This window comes from Choristoneura fumiferana, chromosome 2 (assembly GCF_025370935.1).
Source record: "Choristoneura fumiferana chromosome 2, NRCan_CFum_1, whole genome shotgun sequence".
Taxonomy (NCBI): domain Eukaryota; kingdom Metazoa; phylum Arthropoda; class Insecta; order Lepidoptera; family Tortricidae; genus Choristoneura; species Choristoneura fumiferana.
Genome location: NC_133473.1, coordinates 3,469,878 through 3,492,275, shown reverse-complemented (window position 1 = coordinate 3,492,275; position 22,398 = coordinate 3,469,878). Strand labels below are relative to the sequence as shown.

Sequence of the window (22,398 nt, the reverse complement as noted above, 5' to 3'; positions counted from 1 at the left end):
CTATTGTTTACCGAGATATAACTTCCTTGCAGGTTTCTCGCGATGTTTTTTGCGAGCCTTCAACGGAAAACTTTTGTGTGTAAATAGTATTTATCTAATAAACTAGCATTAAACTTTATAAAATAAAGTATGAAAGTTTATGTATTCATTTTAGTTATCTTCGAGTCATATTAAGTTTACTCACTCGAGGAAGAAATAAGAACGTAAACCTGACATATTGCTTTTCTTTTTCAGGTACCGCAATATGGACGAAGCAAATTTCACCTCAATGCTGAACATTAGTTTACTTTTACGTTCCCGGGACTTAGCTACAAGCGTCGCAACACTCACGGACACTGTCCGTAATGCAACTGTTGCGCGCAACGTTGCAAGCAACGCGTACGAATGGCGCTTCATACTGCCACCATATTTCCTCATTTTTCTGCTGTCCGTGTCGGGGAATTGCATGGTGATCGCAACACTGGCCAGTAATAAACGAATGAGGACAGTAACTAATGTCTATCTACTAAATTTGGTAAGTAATTAACATTCAACTAAACACTGATCTAAAGTAAGACAACGAGACGAGACATACTTCGTCTTTGTCTGATACGTTATTAATAGTATTTCACTCCCTTTCTGTCTTATGACATAATTTATCTCGTCTAGTTGGCTTTGATTTATTTGTGTCGTAAGTATTGCTTTGTAGAATTCGTCATCGACCTCGATAGCAAAAGTATGTATGTAAATCCTAACTAATGTATGAAAAACCTATTAACAAAAAAATTAAACCGCCGAAAAAACTGAATCAAAAATTAATAAGCCTTTTTAGTTAACCTTAATCTAGGTACTAGTTTGAAGTCGGTGCCTCAGCACGAGCAAGGAGGAGTGATAGAAGCCTCTGTGTATGGGACATACGGTTCAGAACATGGCAGGCACTATAAAAGGGTCGGCTAGCCTAGGTCGCTTAAATATTATTTATAAGATACATATTATAATATTTTTATTTTTACACAATCAGGAATATACAAACTCAAGACCACCAGGTATTCGCAAATTTTGGTTTTGACAGTTTTTTAGTCATAAATCGTAAAGTAAAAGAAACTTTTATATTATGTTACTTGCTGCTACGGAACCTTTCATGTGCGAGTCCGAATCGCACTTGGCCGCTTTTTTCTTTAAGTGGGAAATAAACGCTATGCAGTATCGAACTTAATTCAGCTCTCAAGGTATTGTAAAAGTACTAGTTCACTTTTGAGTTTATTTTGCTTTGCATTCGACTTTGGGGAGGCACTATCATGCTTCCAGATTCTTGCATTATAAATACGTTAGTATAATATTCGACATTAAGTATTAAGTGTTATAGTTGTTACCAAAAGTTGTTTTATCCACTATCACAGAGCCTAAAGTTTCATTAGCTACTCATGTACTCGTATTTTATAGTTTTAACCGTCTTAAAGGAGGCTCTATGTTCCACTTTATGTATTTTTTATCTATGTTCACCGATAGCTCCGTCAGTTGAGATAATTATAATATTTTTCACCTATGATGAGTTCTGTGACATTTCGAGTTTGAAAGTTTTAGAGATGTACCATTTATCGAGTGAAATATCGATTTTTCTACGAGTTATTAGCGCCTGTTTTTGAAGAAGTTGCATTATATTAAAAAAAAAACAGTTTTCCGCCCATCGGGACACCGTTTCCTTGTTCTCGCTCAATATAATCCCTCAAACGAATTACCAACTCCCTACTCTAGGAATTCAAAACAGTCTTTTTAGACCGTTTCGGCATTTTGCCAAAAAAATAACAACAAACCTAACGAGAAACAGTAACAAAATACAATGCAAAGAAAATGCAATGAAGACTCAACTCGTATACAAGGCAGACTCTCAGCGGCAGAAATCTAGCAAGTTTTGTTTAAAAATGTAAAATATCTAAATGTTCATTGTTATTGAATAATGCACCGCGGCAATTGCCGAATTTGCCGATAATGTTGTGTCACGTCACTACTCTGTTCCGTTTCACACATTGCGTCATTTACAAAAATAAATATTTTTCTATCGTATTCGAGATTATTTAATGGACATTGATATGGCTATATATATTTAAAATGTACAGTATTAAATTTTCATGATTATTTTGCTTCAAACTAGAAATTATTTTTAAAAAATATTTTGCGAACATAGTATGCGTAATTTGGAAAATTTTCAAGTGTCACAGAACTCATCATAGGTGAAAAATACAATAATAAATCAGGTAAGGTCAGTTTTAAGTAAAAAAAAAAATAAATTGTGGATCGATTTTCAAAATTATTCTTTGTTCTAATGAACATACTTCCGAGACCACCCATTATCACCAGGTCACTATCCATCAGGATCAAGTGATAATGGGATGCTAGGAAAATTGTGGGCATCAAATTTTTTAAGCATAGAACAAGAACTATTTTTATATTGTTTTTTTTGTCAACAGGCAATCTCGGACTTTCTGCTGGGGGTGTTTTGCTTGCCCTTCACTCTGGTCGGTCAGATATATCGGAGGTTCCTTTTTGGAGCCGCTCTCTGCAAACTGATTCCTTTCCTGCAAGGTAAGTTTATCTAGTACAATGTCAAAGATATCTTTACACTTTACTACCTTATCATTGTCACCTCATGTTTAAACTTTTGTATAAAATTGTCAGATGGTATACCGTGACAAGACACTAAAGTGTAAAGATAAATTTAAACTTGACTGTACAGCGCACGAGTTAAGACGAGTAAACACTGGAATTTTAAAGTAACGTTTTCTGCAACAAAACCGATATATTGGTAAAAGAATCCATACTAATATTATAAATGCGAAAGTGTGTGTGTTTGTATGTTTGTCCGTCTTTCACATCGAAACGGAGCGACGGATCAACGTGATTTTTGGTAGATAGTTTATGGGCCAGAGAGTTACATAGGCTACTTTTTATCCCGGATAAATGCACAGTTCCCAACGGAACAGCGCGTGATAACCGAATTCCACGCGGGCGAAGCCGCGGGCAAAAGCTAGTATATATATATCTCTCCGGGCTGATGTTACGCCCGGGGACCGAAGTCCGAAGGAAGAGCGTCGGAAATTGATATGCGTCCGCGTTGAGAAACTTTGAAAGCGCGATGTAGGATTCGGTCGGAGTTTCTGTATTTGATTATTAGATGGCGCTAGAAGTCACTACAACATCATTGAATTTATTGAAGCAATAGCCTTAACCCGTGGCTTCGCCCGCATTAAAAATAGCTTAATGCTGTCTTAACTGAACTGTTGTATATTATGCCCGTGCAATTTAAACTACACAACGATAACCACTGGAAGTGGTATTGTCACTCGTCTAGTATCGAAACTGCTGTCGCCAAACACATAAATACGCCGATTGTCTTATATTGCACTACTAATGAACAAATGAGTAGCTTTTATTTTAGTAAAAACTAGCTTAAAACAACAGACCTAACAATTGAAAACGTACCTTCGAAGGTTATAAATAAAGTTTACTTTAGCCATTAAAAATTACGACGTTTGATAAGCTAGATATGATGTTATGTCATTTGGCGAGCAAGTTCAGCTACTCGATAATAGAGGGCTTTATATTTCGTACAAGGAATATTAACCTTAATTAACTACAAATCACCTACAAACTAAGGTTGATATTTGTGTCCACGGATCCGTGTTTGTGTCATTTTTGATGGACAAGAGCGTATAGTCATTGTTTTCAAAATAGTGCGTAACACATTAAATGATGAATTAGATTATCGATATCGATAAAAATTTAATCATTTGATAAAATAAGACTTGGGAGTCCATTGACACAGTAAAATTAACGTGTTAGTTGGAATTTTAGATAAGTGAATTTTATATTACATTATTGCCGAGGCCGGGAAAAGGCAATCCGTATCCGTGGAATATTTATTAACGGGCAGTTCGTGGATTCGTATTTACGAATCCGCGAATAACTATTTCCGCTGAGGCATAAACTACACATTATAGTGCTTTTCTCCAATAATGCGAGGAAATTATTAAATTAAATTATTTGGCACGGTTATAAAATTTAAAAGTTTTTGGCATTAAACTTTCCCGCGGTACTTGTTTTTTTTTTAAAGTACACGACACGGGTTATAATGCCTTTTCATAACAAATAATAATTTAATTTAAAATAAAATCGTGATATACGTGATAATCGTGAAATAGCGCTAAGGAAACAACTGAATAAAATAATGGCTACCCGCCAATACAGGGGGCTACTAAAAAATTTGAAAATCGAAGTTCGTATGGTACCGTCCCTCTCACTCTCGTATTAAATAATATTAGCGTCAGGAAAACGATATGAGCTTCGATTTTCGAATTTTGTAGTAGCCCCCTGATTGACACTTTTTTCGAGTCGTCTAGCTGTCTTAGAACTGTATTTAGTTCAGAATTCGAATAGTCTTACTGCCAGATTGTTCCAACATGCTAAAGAAATATTTACTTAAATTATTGCAAAACAATTTGATATAAACTTATAATATAAAATTAACGAAGTTTCATGAAGCGTGGCCAATTTTTATGAGGTAAAATTATAGCTAAGTTTTAAAGATATAAATAAAACGTTAGCTGACTTGAATCCTCTTTAGTCTGAAATGACGTACCTACTAACTTTTTAAAGCAGATTAGAAGATTGTTAAGAAAAATTCGTAACAAAACGGACACATCCATACAATTATTATAAAATATTATATTTTGGGGACACATCCGGAGACCCTGTTTTTCCAGCTCGGAATCATGAACTAACTCTACCTTCCAAATTTTATTGAAATCGGAGAGATAAACCCAGGGTACAACGGCAGATAGAAATGCCCATATTGCTTATCTGGTTTAAATTATTTTTAACTTTTTACATAGTTCTTTTTATTTACAAGTAATAAAGATTTTTTTTCTTTTTTTTGCACCAAAAATACTACAAAGTTAGTATTTTTGGTGCAAATTTTACTACAGCGTAGTCGTACGCGTAGCAGCGTTTTTCAGCTCACATAGCATTATCAGTCACTAGCTACCATCTAGCACCAAAGTACTCGTCAAGACGAATCCAACGAGCCCAAACTCGATGTGGTTGTGTCGTTCTATTACTGAACTCTTATGGTCACCTTCTACCTTCATCATCAGACCCTGGTTACCATCTAGGACTAGAGTACTTGTCAAGACTAATCAAACTATCCCACTCGATGGGCTTGTGTCGTTTCATTACATAGTTCTTGTGGCCACCTTCCAGCTTCATCATCAGATCAGGTCCATGTCATAAAAATATTGCATTGTCATCCGATTTACACGTGGATGCAAAACTTCAGCTCAATCGGAAACCGGCAATTGGATCAAATTTAACTTGCAAAAAAATATTTTTAATACAAGCTTTTATTTGCCGACTGCTTTTTATCGACTTTACTAGCATTTCCATTCAAACTACATTTGCATACCAAATTTCAAGTCGACGCCATTAACTGTTGAAGAGTTCCGTCCTGCGGAGACAACCCTGGCCGTACTACCAGGATGTCACTACCAGATTATTGTAGTGTCACGCAATTTACACAAGTATTCCAAATTTCAAGTCGATCTGACTACTGAAAAATGGTCCAATTTAAGTTTCAAGATTTGACTGCAGACAGACAGACAGACAGACAAGGGATAGGTGAAACTAAATAAAAGCTTGTAAAAAAATATAAACATTACCAAATAAACCCGGCCAAGTGTGAGACGAACGCGCACCGATATTAATGTCTCATTATCGTTCCGAGTTTGAGTTTTGTATGTTTTAAACGTTTTGGAAATACCCACGAGTATTTAGAACGAAAACAATACGTGTGTTGTTGTTTGTTGTTTGTTGACCACCCCCTTACTTTTCGTTTTATCTTTGTAACGGTTTAACACAAAAACCTCACACTCGGCATCATAAATAGAGGAAAATATACTGAATATCAACAAATAATAATAGCCGGTCAAGCATGTTTGGTCTTAGAGTAAACATTTGAAATTTATAAATGAAATTATAACAATAAGCAGCGGCGGCCTTAGGGGGTGGCGAACAGGGCAATCGCCCTTTAATTTTAATTTTAATTTTGTTTTGTTTGTTGGTGGTGACGGTAACGAAAATACACATTATCCGTAAATTTTAATCGTCTACATGTTATGGTTTTCTACACAGACCTAGAGAAACGACAGTACGAGTATTAGTTGTATTTGTGCCTCTTTGGGAACGGAACCACAAAACGATAAAATTCTTAAAACCGGCCAAGAACATGTTACTTAGATCATGCCCAATACACCTATCATATGATCCAATTTTCATGAGTATACCTCTTGTAGTTTTTGAGTAAAATGCCTGCGACGGGACGAACGAACAAGACGAAACGATAAGGATTTTTTGACGTTTTCACATGTTAAATGTTGCCAAGACGAGACCATGTAGCTCGCACTGTCAAAAAGTAATAAGATCTCTTGTAGAGCCAAGTTTCTAACCCTACGTGCCCAGCTCTAAATCTATAAGCCCTAACTTTACACTAAAGTTGCGACGAAATACTACAGCAGTAGCTCGTAGCGAGTAGTTCGTAGCGCGTAGCAGCGTTTTCCCGCTATTAATCTCGTAGGCGTGCAAACCGTGGACTAAACTGGCGAGTCGGCCGCACGAACCTTTTGCAATTCGTCATATGGGCTTGAACTTAAAAATCAATTCAATCTTTTAAACTCTTTCCGTGCGGAAATGTAGATTTTTAAGTGCAATCCCATATGCGTGCGTGCGTGTGCGTGCGCGTGTGTGCATGCGCGAGTGTATATGTGTGTGTGTTGTGTTCACTTAATTCAAAATTCAAAAATTCAAATCATTTATTCAGTAAATAGGCTGCAATGGGCACTTTTACACGTCATTTTTTAAACTACCAGCGCTTTCGGAAAGACCATCATTGCCAAGAAGAATGCGCCACAAAAAACTTGGCAGAAAGTCATTTTTTCATAATAATATAATTACAAATAAAATACTTAAAAACTATAGTATACAATTAAAGAAAAAAAAACACAAAAATAATTATAATACAGGGATGTATGGGGGTCCCTTAGTTACAATACTAAACACTAACTATATCTAAACTATATCTACGTTCAGTGTAAGTGTAGAATGCTTCCACCGTCATAAATTTTAAAATAATAATAAAAATGATTTAGTTCTGAAATATACATTTCAGGTCAAGTAACCATTAAGCTTTTGGATTTCGAAGGCAAGTTCACGTCTGCCGCCCCCAAAGTTATCTCACACGCACTCATGTCATGCTCTGAAAGCAGAACATGACATGAATGGTAAAACTCCGCCTAAGTTAAGACAGTATCGCTTCGGTTTCCTCATAAATAGGCTTTTTTAGCCACAATGTTACAGTTATCTTACAGTCAGAAATTTGTAAAGGGTAAATATTTAGTTCCTTATTAACAAAATTATACAGTCTAGCCGATTGATAACCATATTGTCTCCTAGCAAACTTGGAATGGAGGGCCATGGAACAACATCCTTCCTCCTACGGGTAACAGCAGGTGGCTCATACTTTAGGGTCTTATGTAATTTTACAATAATACCTACTAAGATGGATAGTAAGTCACTTTCTCCATACAACTCAGAGGTAGGTAATCTATATGGTTTAGAAAACGTAACTTTGAGGAGACACCTCTGCGCTCTTTCAACCTCTAAGAATTTTGATTTACTAGCCCCACCCCAAATTGGGATGCAGTAGGTCATAATGGACTGGGCTAATGCGGTATATACTTGTTTAAGTAGGTTTGTGGAGGTGACGTGTTTTAATATTTTAAAGATCCATACCAGCTTTCTAATCCTCCCATTTAGATATTCAATGTGGTTATGCCAAGAGAGACGTTGGTCCAGGATCAACCCAAGATATTTGGTTGTGGAGACCTTTTTCACTGTATACATAACAGTTACAACTACTAGTGTCGTAGTCACATTTATGAATTTTTAGCTTCAGGTCCACCGGCGGCTGCGTATTATCGTACTTCGAGAAACACATGTAGTTGGTCTTGTTACTATTAAGTGTAGGTAGGTTATTTTAAGCCAGGTAGCTATTTTATGTAGACCTATCTCAGCTTTTTTCATATACTGCTTCCCAAGTGCTATCCACGAAAACCACCACTGTGTCGTCAGCATACGAAAACACACGACCCCCATCAAGAGACAGCACCGTCAGATCATTAATATATACTAACAATAGTGTAGGACCAAGAATGTTCCCCTGCGGACCCGTAGGTACATTTATCGCTCATAAAACCACCAATTTTTACAATCTGAGAATGATCATTGAGGTAACTCCCGTTTATGTTCCCTGATAATGTACTCTGACAATCGGGCCGTCTTCAAATCCAGGGTGAATGCATATATTTATTAGGCAAACGAGATCCATTTTAGTCTACATTTTCGCATGCCATCAGGCATGATTGTAGCCAAACGCATGTCTATTACTCTTTAAAAAAAATACGATTGACAAATGAACTCTAATCATAATCATTTCCAACCCACGAGAATAACAATATCCTCCTTAGTAACTAGATTAAACAAGAATATATTTATTGCTATATAAATATCCGTTCACCGAGATTCTCGGAAATACTTCCCAAAGGAAAATGCTTCATTGAGCTTTTATATTTTTCCGCATTTCTTTTCGAGGTGAGTGACAGCCGCTAACACATTTAGTCAAACCTTACTTGATACTGTTAAGTCTGCGGGAAGTCAGGGACGCCATTGAGAAGTGCGCATTCGTGCCAGCTACCAAATTAGAGATATATTTAAATTACCACGAGAAAATCCCACGGGACCGGGACAGAATCTCGAACAACCGCTGGGTTAGGAGTCTGACAGTTTAAATGCAACGTCAATGAAGATCACGATATAATTAAGGGAATTCCCACGGGATTTTTTTGCAGATGAAGTCGCAGGCAATTAGCATTTATTTATCTTTCGTGAGAAATTGTAACAGATGGTGAAAACCGCATTTAAATTCATTGCTAAAGTTTAAAAAAAGCCAAGCGTATATGAATGTACATACAGGCAGACGGTGTAACTATTTACACTATAGTAAGGTGCTAACAAATTAGGTACCAATATTTTTACAGCTGATAGTACTCGTCTCTAGGAGTATAACTTAAGCATAAAAGTTTATTTAAGTATAAAATATTTTAAAGTTTGTTACTTTTCAGAGATAATTGGCATTTATCACTTTTTTACAATGTGGTCTAATTCCAAAACCATGTCGAGGAATAGGTTTATTGAGTCATTTTATAACATTTTTGTAAAAAAATACTAATTGATCGTGTGTATACAAAGATTACAAAGGTAAAATACCTTTGTTTGACTTTCATCGCATTATTTTTATATATACAAAATGTACAAAATATACAAAATGTACACAACCAATATCATAATTTTCTCAAGTTTTTCGCGATTCCCAAGGTCAAATAATCGAATTGCTTTAAAATTGCATAGAAATAAGCGTTGTTTGGGAGAAACATGTCAAAATGGTGTTGTAGAGCGCCATCCTGCTCAGTCTCGTTGTTTTTTTCCCGTTCTGACGGTTCACTTTTATATTATAGATAAATGGCATGCTGGTTCGCAACAAAATAAAACCTGTAATAAGAAATGTAAAACTTGTATATGTACATACGCCAATAAAAAATAATTGTTTTTGCATCGTGGAAGAAAAAAATGTATAATTATTATCCTTTTATTATGCCCAAAAGAGAGAGAGAGATAGTTCTTTTTTTTGGGCAAATTAAAAGGATAATATACATTTTTTTTCTTGCACGAAGCAAAAACAATGTATGTTTTACCAACGTATTATTTGTTCAAGTTCGATTTAAGTGAACAAGAACCAAGTTAAAAAAAGGGTTTTAGATTTTTTTATTACAGGTTTTGTTTTATTGCGAACCAGCATGGCATTTATTGTGTGTAAAAACAACGTATTTGTATTTACTAATAATTTGTAATTGTTATTCACAACACAACAATAGACAACACTACAGAAGACACAACAATATTCGAACAACGACAACTCGATAAGCATGTACCGGTTGTCCCCAACTCTCACATGTCGTTGTTCATACTAGTGGTAGAATCTATTGTAGGTAAGAATACATATACATATTTAAAGTTACGATGTAAGTTTCGGGAATTGCCACGAGATTTTTTGCAAGATCGCGAAGCCGCGGATAAATGCTAGAATGCAATATAATTTTGAACTGGCTTTGTATAGTCAAACACAAAGGGATCGAAGCAGCTAAAGTTACAAAAACATGTGTGCAGAACCTAATCAATTACATTTCATTTAATTTGATTTATTATTTTTATCACATACTGAAAAAAGCCGTGGTGACCTATCGCCTCTCAAACAGAGGGTCGTGGGTTCAAACCCCGGCTCGCACCTCTGAGTTTTTCCAAATTCATGTGCGGAATTACATGTGAAATTTACCACGAGCTTTGCGGTGAAGGAAAACATCGTGAGGAAACCTGCACAAACCTGCGAAGCAATTCAATGGTGCGTGTGAAGTTCCCAATCCGCACTGGGCCCGCGTGGGAACTATGGCCCAAGCCCTCTTGTTCTGAGAGGAGGCGTGCCCAGCAGTGGGACGTATATAGGCTGGGATGATGATATACAATTGGATGCACATATTTTTATAGGGTGCGCTAATACTTTTGGCCAAGGCTGTACTTAGCATAAAAAACACGAATATTTCCGAGAAAATACGTTGAGAACGAATAATTCAATACAACAATGACTGTCTCTAAATTTCATTACTTTCGTGAGAGAATAAATTTATAAGATTTATTCGTTGTAATCGAATAAAACACATTCATAGACAATTTGAAACAGACTGCAAAGAGTTTAAATTTACTGTCTGTCGACTAAGCTGCTAAAACGAGATTTACTATGTACTTACTCTAGGTAAGCATAGAGGAGTTAACCAATAGTGATAACGCGGACTTTCTTATTCTGCAGTTTATTGTTACTATCCGACCGAGTTTTGGTTTCAGTTTAGGCAGGTTTTGGCATAACATTCGTGTTTCGATCGCAGGTTCGCTGGGTAGCGAATTGGCGTTCGTGCTTGTTCGCAGAAAATTGGAATAGCGAAGAAATTCTTCTGTACTACACGAATTATAAGTGTTTGATTGTTCATGTGCTGCTTTTCAGTGGGACCTATCAGGCCAAAAGTATGGAAACAAAAATGTGTTTCCATTACTATTATTATGTATTGGTAACGCAAAACTTACTTTAGGCAGCCTAAAAGATTAAAACTACACCTAACGTATTAAAACATTCAAATAATATATTCTAAAAGAGTAAAAAATATACAAATTTAGCAGAAGTTACAAATGGATCTTTTTAATTGTCTTTCTACGAATGTTGAATTTACAATTTCACCAAAGAGAATTTTAGTTATTTACTTTTAAAAGTTTCTATTCTCATTTTTACTCTTTTGTTTTTAAATCACAAATAAAATAAAAATACAGTTTTCTATATTGTCATATAAGCTTGTTTCCATACTTTTGGCTTAAAACTAAACAGAAAAACATACACACACTGTAACGACTTGAACGCCAGTAAAAATAGATATTGAACTGTAATGTCCTGCTGGACTTTGACTCGGCCAATAAGGGTACTGCAATCACTGAAATGGTTTGGCTAAATGCCATACACTAAGGGGCTGTTTCACCACCCATTGATTAGTGTTAACTGACGGTTAAATGTGATGCCGTCTCGGTGTAGTGGAACAAAACAAATAGAGACGGCATTACATTTAACCGTCAGTTAACACTACACTATTCATGTGCGGAATTACATTTGAAATTTACCACGAGCTTTGTGGTGAAGGAAAACATCGTGAGGAAACCTGAACTAACCTGCGAAGCAATTTAATGGTGCGTGTGAAGTTCCCAATCCGCACTGGGCCCGCGTGGGAACTATGGCCCAAGCCCTCTTGTTCTAGGAGGCCTGTGCCCAGCAGTGGGACGTATATAGGCTGGGATGGTAATACTAATCAATGGGTGGTGAAACAGCCCCTAAATAACATATATCGTCGCTCTATTGATTAACTGCTCAATGACTGTGACTATGTGAGTGACATAAAGAACGGCTTAGGTATTTTCTGTGACAATTTAAAATAGGTTTGGCTTCATGTAGGATTTATGGAGATTTGTGAAATAGCATAGTATTATCACTGCTACCAACATTAAAACTAATGCGATTTATTACAAGTGTTTCTTCATAATCCATCCCCGCCTATTTACGTCGCGCTGCTTTGGGCACAGGACTCTTCACAGAATCTGAAGGCTTGCGCCGTAGTTTCTGTTGTCTTGCTTCGCAGGTTTGTGCAGGTTTTTTCCTTTACCGTAAAGCTGGTGGGAAATTTCAAATGTGTTTCCGCAAATTATTTTCAAAAACTCCGGCTAGTATTTTAACCTACGATTCTTTATATTTACCCCCTGCAGGGCTACTACGCAACTCGAAACTCGAAGTTCATGTCGTGCGGTCCTTGTGACACTTATAATATTATTATTTAATACGAGAGCGAGAGGGACGGTACGATAGGAACTTCGAGTTTCGAGTTTCGTAGTAGCCCTGCTGTTTCACGATCCATTGATTATATGTATTTGACGGATAAATGTGATGCCGTCTCTGTTTGTTTTGTCCGGATAGACGGAGACGGCATCACATTTACCTGTCAAATGAAATTAATCAATGGCTGGTGAAACAGCCCCCAAATATGATATTGTACCGGATAGCACACGTCTTAAATCGAGTTTAGCTCGACACGTTTCGGACTAATTCTTCTTTCTTCTTTTTTTAACCCCCGACGCAAAAAGAGGGGTGTTACAAGTTTGACCGCTATGTGTGTCTGTCTGTCTGTGGCACCGTAGCTCTTAAACGGGTGGACCGATTTGAATGCGGTTTTTTATTTGAAAGCAGGTTTTTAGCGATGGTTCTTAGACATATTTAATCAGAAGCCGTGGTGGCCTAGTGGTTTGACCTATCGCCTCTTAAGCAGAGGGTCGTGGGTTCGAACCCGGCTTGCACCTCTGAGTTTTTCGAAATTCATGTGCGGAATCACATTTGAAATTTACCACGATCTTTGCGGTGAAGGAAAACATCGTGAGGAAACCTGCACAAACCTGCGAAGCGATTCAATGGTGCGTGCGAAGTTCCCAATCCGCACTGGGCCCGCGTGGGAACTATGGCCCAAGCCCTCTTGATCAAAGAGGAGGCCTGTGCCAGCAGTGGGACGTATATAGGCTGGGATGATGAATAACGGCAACAGGTAGACGCTTGAAATATTCACAGAATATTTAGTTGTATGTGTAATCACTGTAAAAATAAATAATTAAATTAAAATAAAACAAATATTTAAGGAGGACTCCCATACAACAAATTTGATTTTTTGCCGATTTTTTTTTGCTAATGTCTAATGTCCTATAGATGTACGGAACCCTTCGTGCGCAAGTCCGACTCGCACTTGGCCGGTTTTTTTACAGAATAACATAGGCACAGAACCTTACTTGTGTTTAGATTTGTTTGTAATTAAAAATCAACATCATTTAGCTTCGAAAAAAAATTGCGAAAATCCTCCCCCTAAATCTGCGTAAGTATAGGTGAACGCATCACTGACTGAATCCGGGCTTAACAATGATTGTAGGGAACCGTATCTAAGGGATAAAATGGGAGCGTCACGTGTAACAGAAAAGTACTGAGAATTCATGCTGAATTGTTAGTTTTGGTTGTATAAGGTTAGGGATCAAGAAGTACATTTTCTATAGTTCGATAATAATAAATAATAATAATAAAATTTATTTATTCAGATAACTAGGATCCATCAGTTGTTAGTATTACTTATAAATATGATAATGGTATTTATTTTTATCCCACTAATATCCCACCAATAGCTGAATCAATTTAGATTAAATTCGATATAGAGATTTTAGCGGGATAGTGATAAACGAATCCTACGTGGACGAAGTTGCGGGCAACAGCTAGTGCTTTATAAGTGTGTGGCATTTTTAACCGACTTCAAAAAAGGAGGAGGTTCTATGTTCCAATGTTTGTATTTTTTTATGTATGTTCACCGATTACTCAGTCAATTGTGGACCGATTTTCAAAATTATTTTTTTTGGTACTCTTCTGAGGTGGTCCCAATTGTCACCGAGTCAAGATCTGATGATGGGATCCTAGGGAAATCGAGGGCAAACCTCAAATTTTAAAGGTAGGTACACCTATGGCGATTTTGGCATTTTTAGCATTAAAATAAGCATTTACATTTAGAAAATATCATTTGGTAAACTGGTCCTGATGAAGAAGACCGTAGATGACCAATGGAACTCGTCAAAGCTAAGTAATGCTCGCTCGTCTATAAACTATCATGATTAATATACCTAGATAAGCGACTAAGGAGCTTTAAGTTAATGATTCTTTCGAACTGATCTGATGCTGAAGCCGGAAGGTAGGCAACGGAACTCTGTTATTAAACAACACACCTAAGCCGTGTTTGGGCTTAATGGAATCGTTGTGAGATGTTCTTTGGCTACAAATCCCTAAAAAGTGAAAAATAAAGAAAACTTTTAACAAAAAAGTAAAACCGACACCAAAAAAATAAAAAATAACGATAAATGGAACCCCTAAAAATTTTCTTATAGACGGCGCTATTAGACAAATAAATAAATAAATAAATATCACGGGACAATTCACACCAATTGACATAGTCCCAAGGTAAGCTTAGCATAGCTTGTGTTATGGGTGCTAAGCAACGGATAAATATAATTATATAGATAGATACATACTTAAATACATATTAAACACCCAAGACCCGAGAACAAACATTCGTATTTTTCATACAAAAATCTGCCCCGACACGGGAATCGAACCCGGGACCTCAAGCCTCGTAGTCAGGTTCTCTAACCACTGGTCGTCTAAAAATTCGAAGACTAAAAAAATAATAGTAATCGTCTGCAAAACAAATTGGTGAGTTTCTCCATGGATTAAATCTTGGCGGTGGTGTAAAGGCTTAATAAGCACACATTCTGGATTGAAGAAGACTCGGATTCCATTCAAAGATTCAGCATCATTTTTAGGGTTCCGGGGCCAAAATGGCAAAAACGGAACCCTTATAGTTTCGCCATGTCTGTCTGTCTGTCTGTCTGTCTGTCTGTCCGTCCGCGGCTTTGCCCAGGGACCATCAATGCTAGAAAACTGTAATTTAGCACGGATATATAAGTAAACTATGCCGACAAAATGGTACAATTAAAAATTCAAAAATATTTTTTTAGGGTACCTCCCATAGACGTAAAGTGGGGGTGATTTTTTTTTTCTCATCCAACCCTATAGTGTGGGGTATCGTTGGATAGGTCTTTTAAAACCATTAGGGGGTTGCTAAGACGATTTTTCGATTCAGTGATAATATTCAATTTTAAAGTGCAAATTTTCATAAAAATCGAGCGTCCCCCCCCCCTTCTAAAATCTAAACCGTGAGTGGAAAAATTTTAAAAAATCAGGATGGTAGTAAGTATATTAAACTTTCAAGGAAAACTAAGCTAAGTTTGCTTGCGAATTATTAGTAGTTTATGAGTAAATAGCAGCCTAAGGTATAAAATTTACCTAAACTTGGAAGATTCCGTATGAAATAAGAAATCCTTAGAAAAATATTACTTATTTTTTTCGTAATGGCTACGGAACCCTATATTGGGCGTGTCCAACACGCTCTTGTTTATATTTTTATGGGTTCTAGTTAGTCTAGTACATTTAGGGGCTGTTTCACCATCCATTGATTAGCGTTAACCGACGGTTAAATGTGATGCCGTCTCAATCTATTCGAACAAAACAAATAGAGACGGCATCACACCTAACCGCCAGTTAACACTTATCAATGGATGGTGAAACAGCCCCTTAAACTAACCCACTAACTGCCGGAAATATTCCAGAAAATTTTGTAGAAAGTAGGTATATATATTTATCAAAAAATCACTGATTCAATTTTCAACCAATTTATTTGTTTTCGTCGCTAAACATTGACTGTACACGTACAGTCGAGTTCATAAACTTGTGAGCAAAAATTTGATCAAAAATATCTGAACACGCTTCGACGCTGTACCTACATAATATATCTGTTTTAATAATATTATTTAGGATAATAGCAGATTTAGGAGTTGTCAAAATGTATGTATGTATGTATGTAAACTCTTTATTGTGCAAAAGAAAAGAAACAATACACAATTGACAAACATTGAGATAGTTGTACAAAGGCGGACTTATCCCTTTAAGGGATCTCTACCAGTCAACCTTTGTTAGGGTCCGACGAAGAGTGAGTTTAAGAGTAAAAAAAATTGTGGAAGCTACTATACAGTGTTTTAAACAATATAATACATAAACTACAATATGGTTATGGTAGTGGTATGGTATGGTTATGGTTATGGTTATGGTTATGGTTATGGTATACTATTATAACCATAACACATATTATACATGCGAATATAAAACAAAGGCTGCCAGCCTCCTAGGAACGGCCCCCCAAAGCAGCAGCCTTGAAGACATTTTCTATTTAGTATAAGTTTTGTAAATAGTAAGTAGATTAGATAGTAGTTTTATTTTTTAAAATTTTGTATATGTGATATAATACATTAAATAAGCCTAATTAGTAAATAAACAAAGGAAATAAGCTTTAAAGTCCCTAATAACCTAAACCTTTAAGTCGACTAATGTCAGTGTAAATGTCGATAACTTACGGAATCAATTAGATAGCTAATCAACTTAATCATCGAAGCTCTTAAGTTTGCATCTTTCTAAGACTCCTGGCGCAGTGAGACCCAAAACTATTAGACACTTAGTTATAAATTGGCTAGCCAGACCAATGAGATGTTATTTAGGGGTACATTAGCATGAGGCTATAAAACTTGTTGCTGCTCGCGTCTGGGCTGTAACCCCTTACACGCCACTACCCCGGTGTGAAATAAGCGCTGAGCGGTTTCATCGAACTATCTCCATTATTATATTAAATATAATGACCCGGATAACTCACGTCATAAATCGAGTTTAGCGCGACATGTTTCGGGCTAATCCGTAGCCCTTCGTCTTCGGAGCAACGCGACTCAGCGGCTGCTGCAACACGCGCACCCGCGCGATTTAAGACGTGAGATATCCGGGTCATTATATTTAATATGAGTGAGTCTCACGGTAGTTTCATATCTTCATTATTTTTGGTGAATTTTGCTGCCAAGAACATCATCTTTATTTTTTGCACATTGACAGAGAAATAGAGAGAGATGCACTGTCATCGTCACTAAAGTTGCCAGGTGCAAGCTTATTGATTACTCCTTCACGCTAAAAGTCTTTACTCACTACACCACGTCATACCATGAATGTAATAGGAACGTGTATGGCAAAAATTTATTCTTTGTATTGAAAACTATTACACTGTGCCCACTAGTATGTTTCTTAACCAACCGTCGTCGTTGCGTGCCATGCACGGAGCGTCAGTGTTGACATGTTGTAATCCGTGTCGCGTAACATATATTCCGTGCCTGATACGTTCACAGTACGGTCATGGTACGATACGATGTAGTGGGATACCTCAAGGGTGAAACCAGACGAGGTTGTGAATCAAGTATTTTCGGTCGCGTAATTTTGACTTCATACAAAAACCTATTGCGAGACTGAAGTGGCAGTGGGCGGAGCACATTGCTCGTAGGACTGATGGCCGATGGGGTCAGAAGGTTCTCGAATGGCGTCCGCGGACCGGGAGACGAGCTGTCGGTAGGCCTCCAACAAGATGGAGCGACGACACACAAAACTCTTGTCACTTGCGTCTCAATTTGCTGTAAAATAGATTTGCCAATAAACATGGTAGTCCTTGCACTAAAGCTGGATAGGCAAAATACCGTTTTCTTGAAGAAATATGCAAAGTTTATAGACCATTAAAACACTGCAATATGGTTACATAGAGTAGAGTAGAGTTGTAGAGTTCATACTTAACTGGCAGAATTTTTCTGCGTGGTAATAAAATAAAATTAAAGATTGAAATATTTTTCATTAATCCTGCTATTAACTACGTACAATACAATACAATGACTTTATTGTACACCAGGAATAATAAGCAATACAGAGAACAGGTACACAGAGCGAAAATTACAAGAAAAAGAAATGAAAATTACCTACTTATTTGTGCGTATCGCTACGTATCATGTATCATTATCGAGAGGTCCTCTGTTGGTCGTTTCGCTTGCAGTTGCCTCAATTAGTTATTCAACCACAAATTTCAAAGTTGCTAAACGACCTCACGGTACTAAGTACCAACCAGTCTGTCACAGAGACCCTCATCATAATCGCAACCATGGTCGCGAAGTAATTACATCGTGTCTTTTTATTTCTGTTAACTTCGGCAGACGGCTCAGTTCATTTGATATGAACTACCTGATAATTCACTTTTACGTTAAATTAAAAAAATGGTATTTTCGAGAGTAAAAATATTTTTTCATGCATATAATAGCTTCAGGTGACTGTTATTAGTAAAATTGAAAATAAAAAAACTCGACAAATTACATTGACGTGACACATAAGAGAGACATCAAAAAAATGAGTGAATTACGAGTAAACACGGATTACTTATGGACTTTGAACACACACACACACACTCACAAACATCACGCCTGTATTCCCAAATTGGGTAGGCAGAGCAAACGAAACGTTACCGCTTCGGAGTCACTTTTCGCAATTTTAGGTTTGAAGTTTTTGTTTTTGTCAAAAAACGGTACAACAGTGACAGGTGACTTTGAACAAACGTCATAAATAAATGACATTTACCTACGCTGTTTTACTGCTAATAATTAATTGTCTTAACTCTTAATTATCTTTTAAACAGTAAGAGTTAGGCCACTATTGAAAAAGAAAGAAATTAACTTCATTTGAGCTGTAGATTGTCCCCTTAAAGTTAACGGAAATCAAACATAACACGGTGTGTAATTTTTGTTACAGCGGTATCAGTGTCAGTGGACGTTTGGACTCTCGTGGCGATCTCCCTGGAGAGATACTTCGCGATCTGCCGCCCTCTCAAGTCCAGAAAGTGGCAAACGCAATGCCACGCGTACAAGATGATTACTTGCGTATGGCTCATGTCAATTGCGCTCAACTCGCCTATACTGGTCGCTTCTACATTACAGCCTATGAGAGGAAACGGTAAGTACCTATCAACTAAGGTAGAGATCGCATCATCAGATTGCCTAATAGGGCTGACAATTTTAGCTCCTCTGGAAATGGTTTATTTGCGGAATATGGGTAACATAAGATTTTATATAAGTAGATATAATTGCATTCTACCATACTCTGCTCTAATGAGCGTGCAAAATAATATTCCTGAATTTGCTGAAAGCATAAAGCAGACAAATTCAAGATCATTCTTATTATATCTATAATTTTTCCCAAATGTCAAGATAAATTTACTTGTAAAGAACCAATTTGATTCTAAATTATATTATAACAACACATTTTTTGTTAAAAAAATCATTAACAGAGTAGACACATAACTCGCACAGCCATGCAAGTAATTTCTTCTTAAATTGTCGCAGTGGAAGATCTTCAATATCTTTAGGAAGCTTGTAAAATATATATGTTCAAGCCCATTTGGTGAGGACTATGAATGACTTGTTTGTCTAAGGCGCGATTTAGGCACGTACAATAGATTTCGCTGCCTAGACAAACTATTGTTGTAAACTGCAAAAAAATCAAGCTTTTGTACGATCACAGTAATGTATACGTTACTATTAAACTAACGAACCAGCAGCTGTTGATTCATCAAATAAAATGGCGGCGAAGCCTTGTAACGGGTATTATAAATATTTCAGCAAACATTTCGTTCAATTGAACGGAATATACCATTGTTCGAGCAATTAAGCAATCCCTTTTTTACCTTTATTGGCACGTATTGATATTTGATCAAATTTGTTTTTGGATAGGTATTGGATTTTATTTAATTATATTTATTTGGATTTTATTTGTAAATGTAAACAAATACTCGTCAATGGTGTCTTAAATATTAAAATTCCCCCATTAAACTATCTAAACATTTACATTATTTTCTGTATTGAACACACCAGTCTAGTTTGTATTACGATGATAGATAAGTAAAATGTATAGAACCTTGAATGTACCAAATCCGGCAGCTGGAGTTTGTTTACATTTTGTTAAATCTTCATCATCATCATCATCATGTCAGCCGAAATACGTCCCCTGCTGGAAATAGGCCTCCCCCAAGGCTCTCCACTCAGACAGTCCTATCTAAACCAATTATAGTGTACTCATAGGTTTCAGTTTTTTTTTTTAATTCAATTTACCCCCATCTCACTACGAAAAGTGCAGATGAGGCTAAAGGTGTCTCACTGGTTCAACAACAGCCAATTCACTCTAGCCTTGTTATTGTTAACCACCACCATTGTTGTGGTTATTTTCAATTTTATTAAAAAATCACAATTTGCCGACGGTAATTACTTAGACAATCGTGCAGTAATCACATAAACCACTTGAATCACTTGTTAAAATAATGAGGTAAGGGATGACATTTAATTTTTGATTCGCAAGGATCCTCGTTATACTCTTAATTAAGGACGTCCCAAAAGGACAAAGGCCGTTGCTGGTTTAGATATACTCGTAATTGGCAGCTTTATTTATCTTCTTTGTCGAGAGATTAACTTTCGGCATTCACGTGGTTTTCATGAATTTCGTGTCGGCGTATTGTTGGGACGAATCAAATAAATCAACGTTTTCATATGTAACAAAATAGTACTATTATTCCGTGGAATAAATTTATTAAAGAATATAAACTTATAGAAAATACAATCATATAAATACCTAAGAGCTAAATACTACTAAATAATAAATCTAATAGCTAACTTAAATAATATTTTTATATTATAAAAAGAGACCGCCTCGAATCGTTCCTGGCGCAAAGGTGCCCAACACGCTTGCCGCGTTCCCGCGTTGGACGGCCTCTAGTACCTCTTTAAAAAACAACTTAGCCTCCGAGCATCAACAACCGGTCGTCTCCACCGCAAGCGCAACAAATATATAATTGGAGAGGGCTGAATATTTCTCTCTCTTTTTCTCTTCTTCCGTGGGAGTTTCACAAAATTCATGATTTATCTTTATCAATGCCCCAAAAGGAAAGTTTGCGTAAAATTTGAGCTTTCTTGGCACTAAGGTTTAGTGCTGGACGTTGATGCGCCAGTCTAGACATTTATTTACTTAAAAGATTTTATAGGTAGTTTCTTGGATAAAAAAATATTATGCTACTAAGCCATGTCTTTGTTTTGAAGAATAAAGATTATATCTATCTATCTATCTATCATAATGTAGTCCGTCAATTAAGTTATTAGAAATTATTGGATACTTACGTATTTTTACAAGCTTTTCGGCATTTAGTTACAGCTTGCCCTGTTTATTAAAGAATTATTTATTTATTTGTTTGGGTCAAATCTTAGAAGCTAAATTTGACCCACTTCCAGCTGTCCAAGTGACTTGAAATTTGACATAATTATGTTTTGGTGACAATACAATAATCTGGTAGTGACATTTAGGTGGTCCTGCTAGGATCGTCTCCGCAGTAGGAAACTCCTCAATGGCTATTAGTACATACCGACTTAAAATTTGGTACGGATATGCAGTTTAATGACAATGCAAGTACAGACAAGAAAAGTACAGTTAGCAAAAAAGCTTGTATTAAAAAAAATGTTTTAACAGAAACTTGTTATTTATGTCAATCAAACAAAATATGACATATATGAAGCGCATCAGAGTTCGGCAGACGGGGCCCATGACGTCCCGTGCTATAAAGTATCGTACGCCGAGACGTCACGTGGAACTTTAACTGGGTATCTTCATCCTTTAATGTACCCAACATTGTTTGTAATAGGAATCAGCCTATATATGTACTGCTGGGCACAGGCCCTCTCAGAACAAGAGGGCTGGGCCAAGTTACGCGGGCCAGTGCGGATGGGAACTACGCACCATTGAATCGCTTCGCAGGTTTGTGCAGACGATGTACCGAAGGAAATTTCAAATGTAATTCCGCACATGAATTTCGAAAAACGAGGTGCGAGCCGGGTTCGAACCCACGACCTAGCGATAGGTCAAACCACTAGCCACCACGGCTTCCCACTAGAGTTCTAGAGGAATGGTAGGCTACAATGAAGTTTAGAAGAAGGGAATCGAAGGAAGTTGTGCAATCCTGTTCTAGTGAGGGTGTTGCGTGTGCGGCGCCGGCGGCGGCCAAGCCTGCTCGCACGCAACTCCTGCGCAAGGCACCATTCACGCGCGCGCTACGAACACTTAATCGGGTAGCGATCAAGGTTGATCTTTCCCCTTGT

The 22,398-nt window shown here is 36.9% G+C and overlaps 1 protein-coding gene across 1 annotated transcript; it reads left to right on the top strand.

Moving 5' to 3' along the window:
• The first annotated feature begins 240 nt into the window (after window positions 1–240).
• Window positions 241–19,555, top strand: LOC141445407 (cholecystokinin receptor type A-like). The gene is made up of 4 exons (XM_074111248.1): window positions 241–514; window positions 2,448–2,562; window positions 19,016–19,216; window positions 19,551–19,555. Exons 1-4 carry the CDS (start codon window positions 245–247, stop codon window positions 19,553–19,555), a joined length of 591 nt encoding a protein of 196 aa, XP_073967349.1. The 5' UTR covers window positions 241–244.
• Window positions 19,556–22,398: the final 2,843 nt, after the last annotated feature.

Bases quoted from the DNA above. Each gene is read 5' to 3' on its own strand.
- LOC141445407 (XM_074111248.1), top strand. From the start codon at position 245: ATGGACGAAGCAAATTTCACCTCAATGCTGAACATTAGTTTACTTTTA. The intron at 515-2,447 runs GTAAGTAATTAA...TTTTGTCAACAG, and splicing joins ATGTCTATCTACTAAATTTG to GCAATCTCGGACTTTCTGCT. The intron at 2,563-19,015 runs GTAAGTTTATCT...TTTTTGTTACAG, and splicing joins ACTGATTCCTTTCCTGCAAG to CGGTATCAGTGTCAGTGGAC.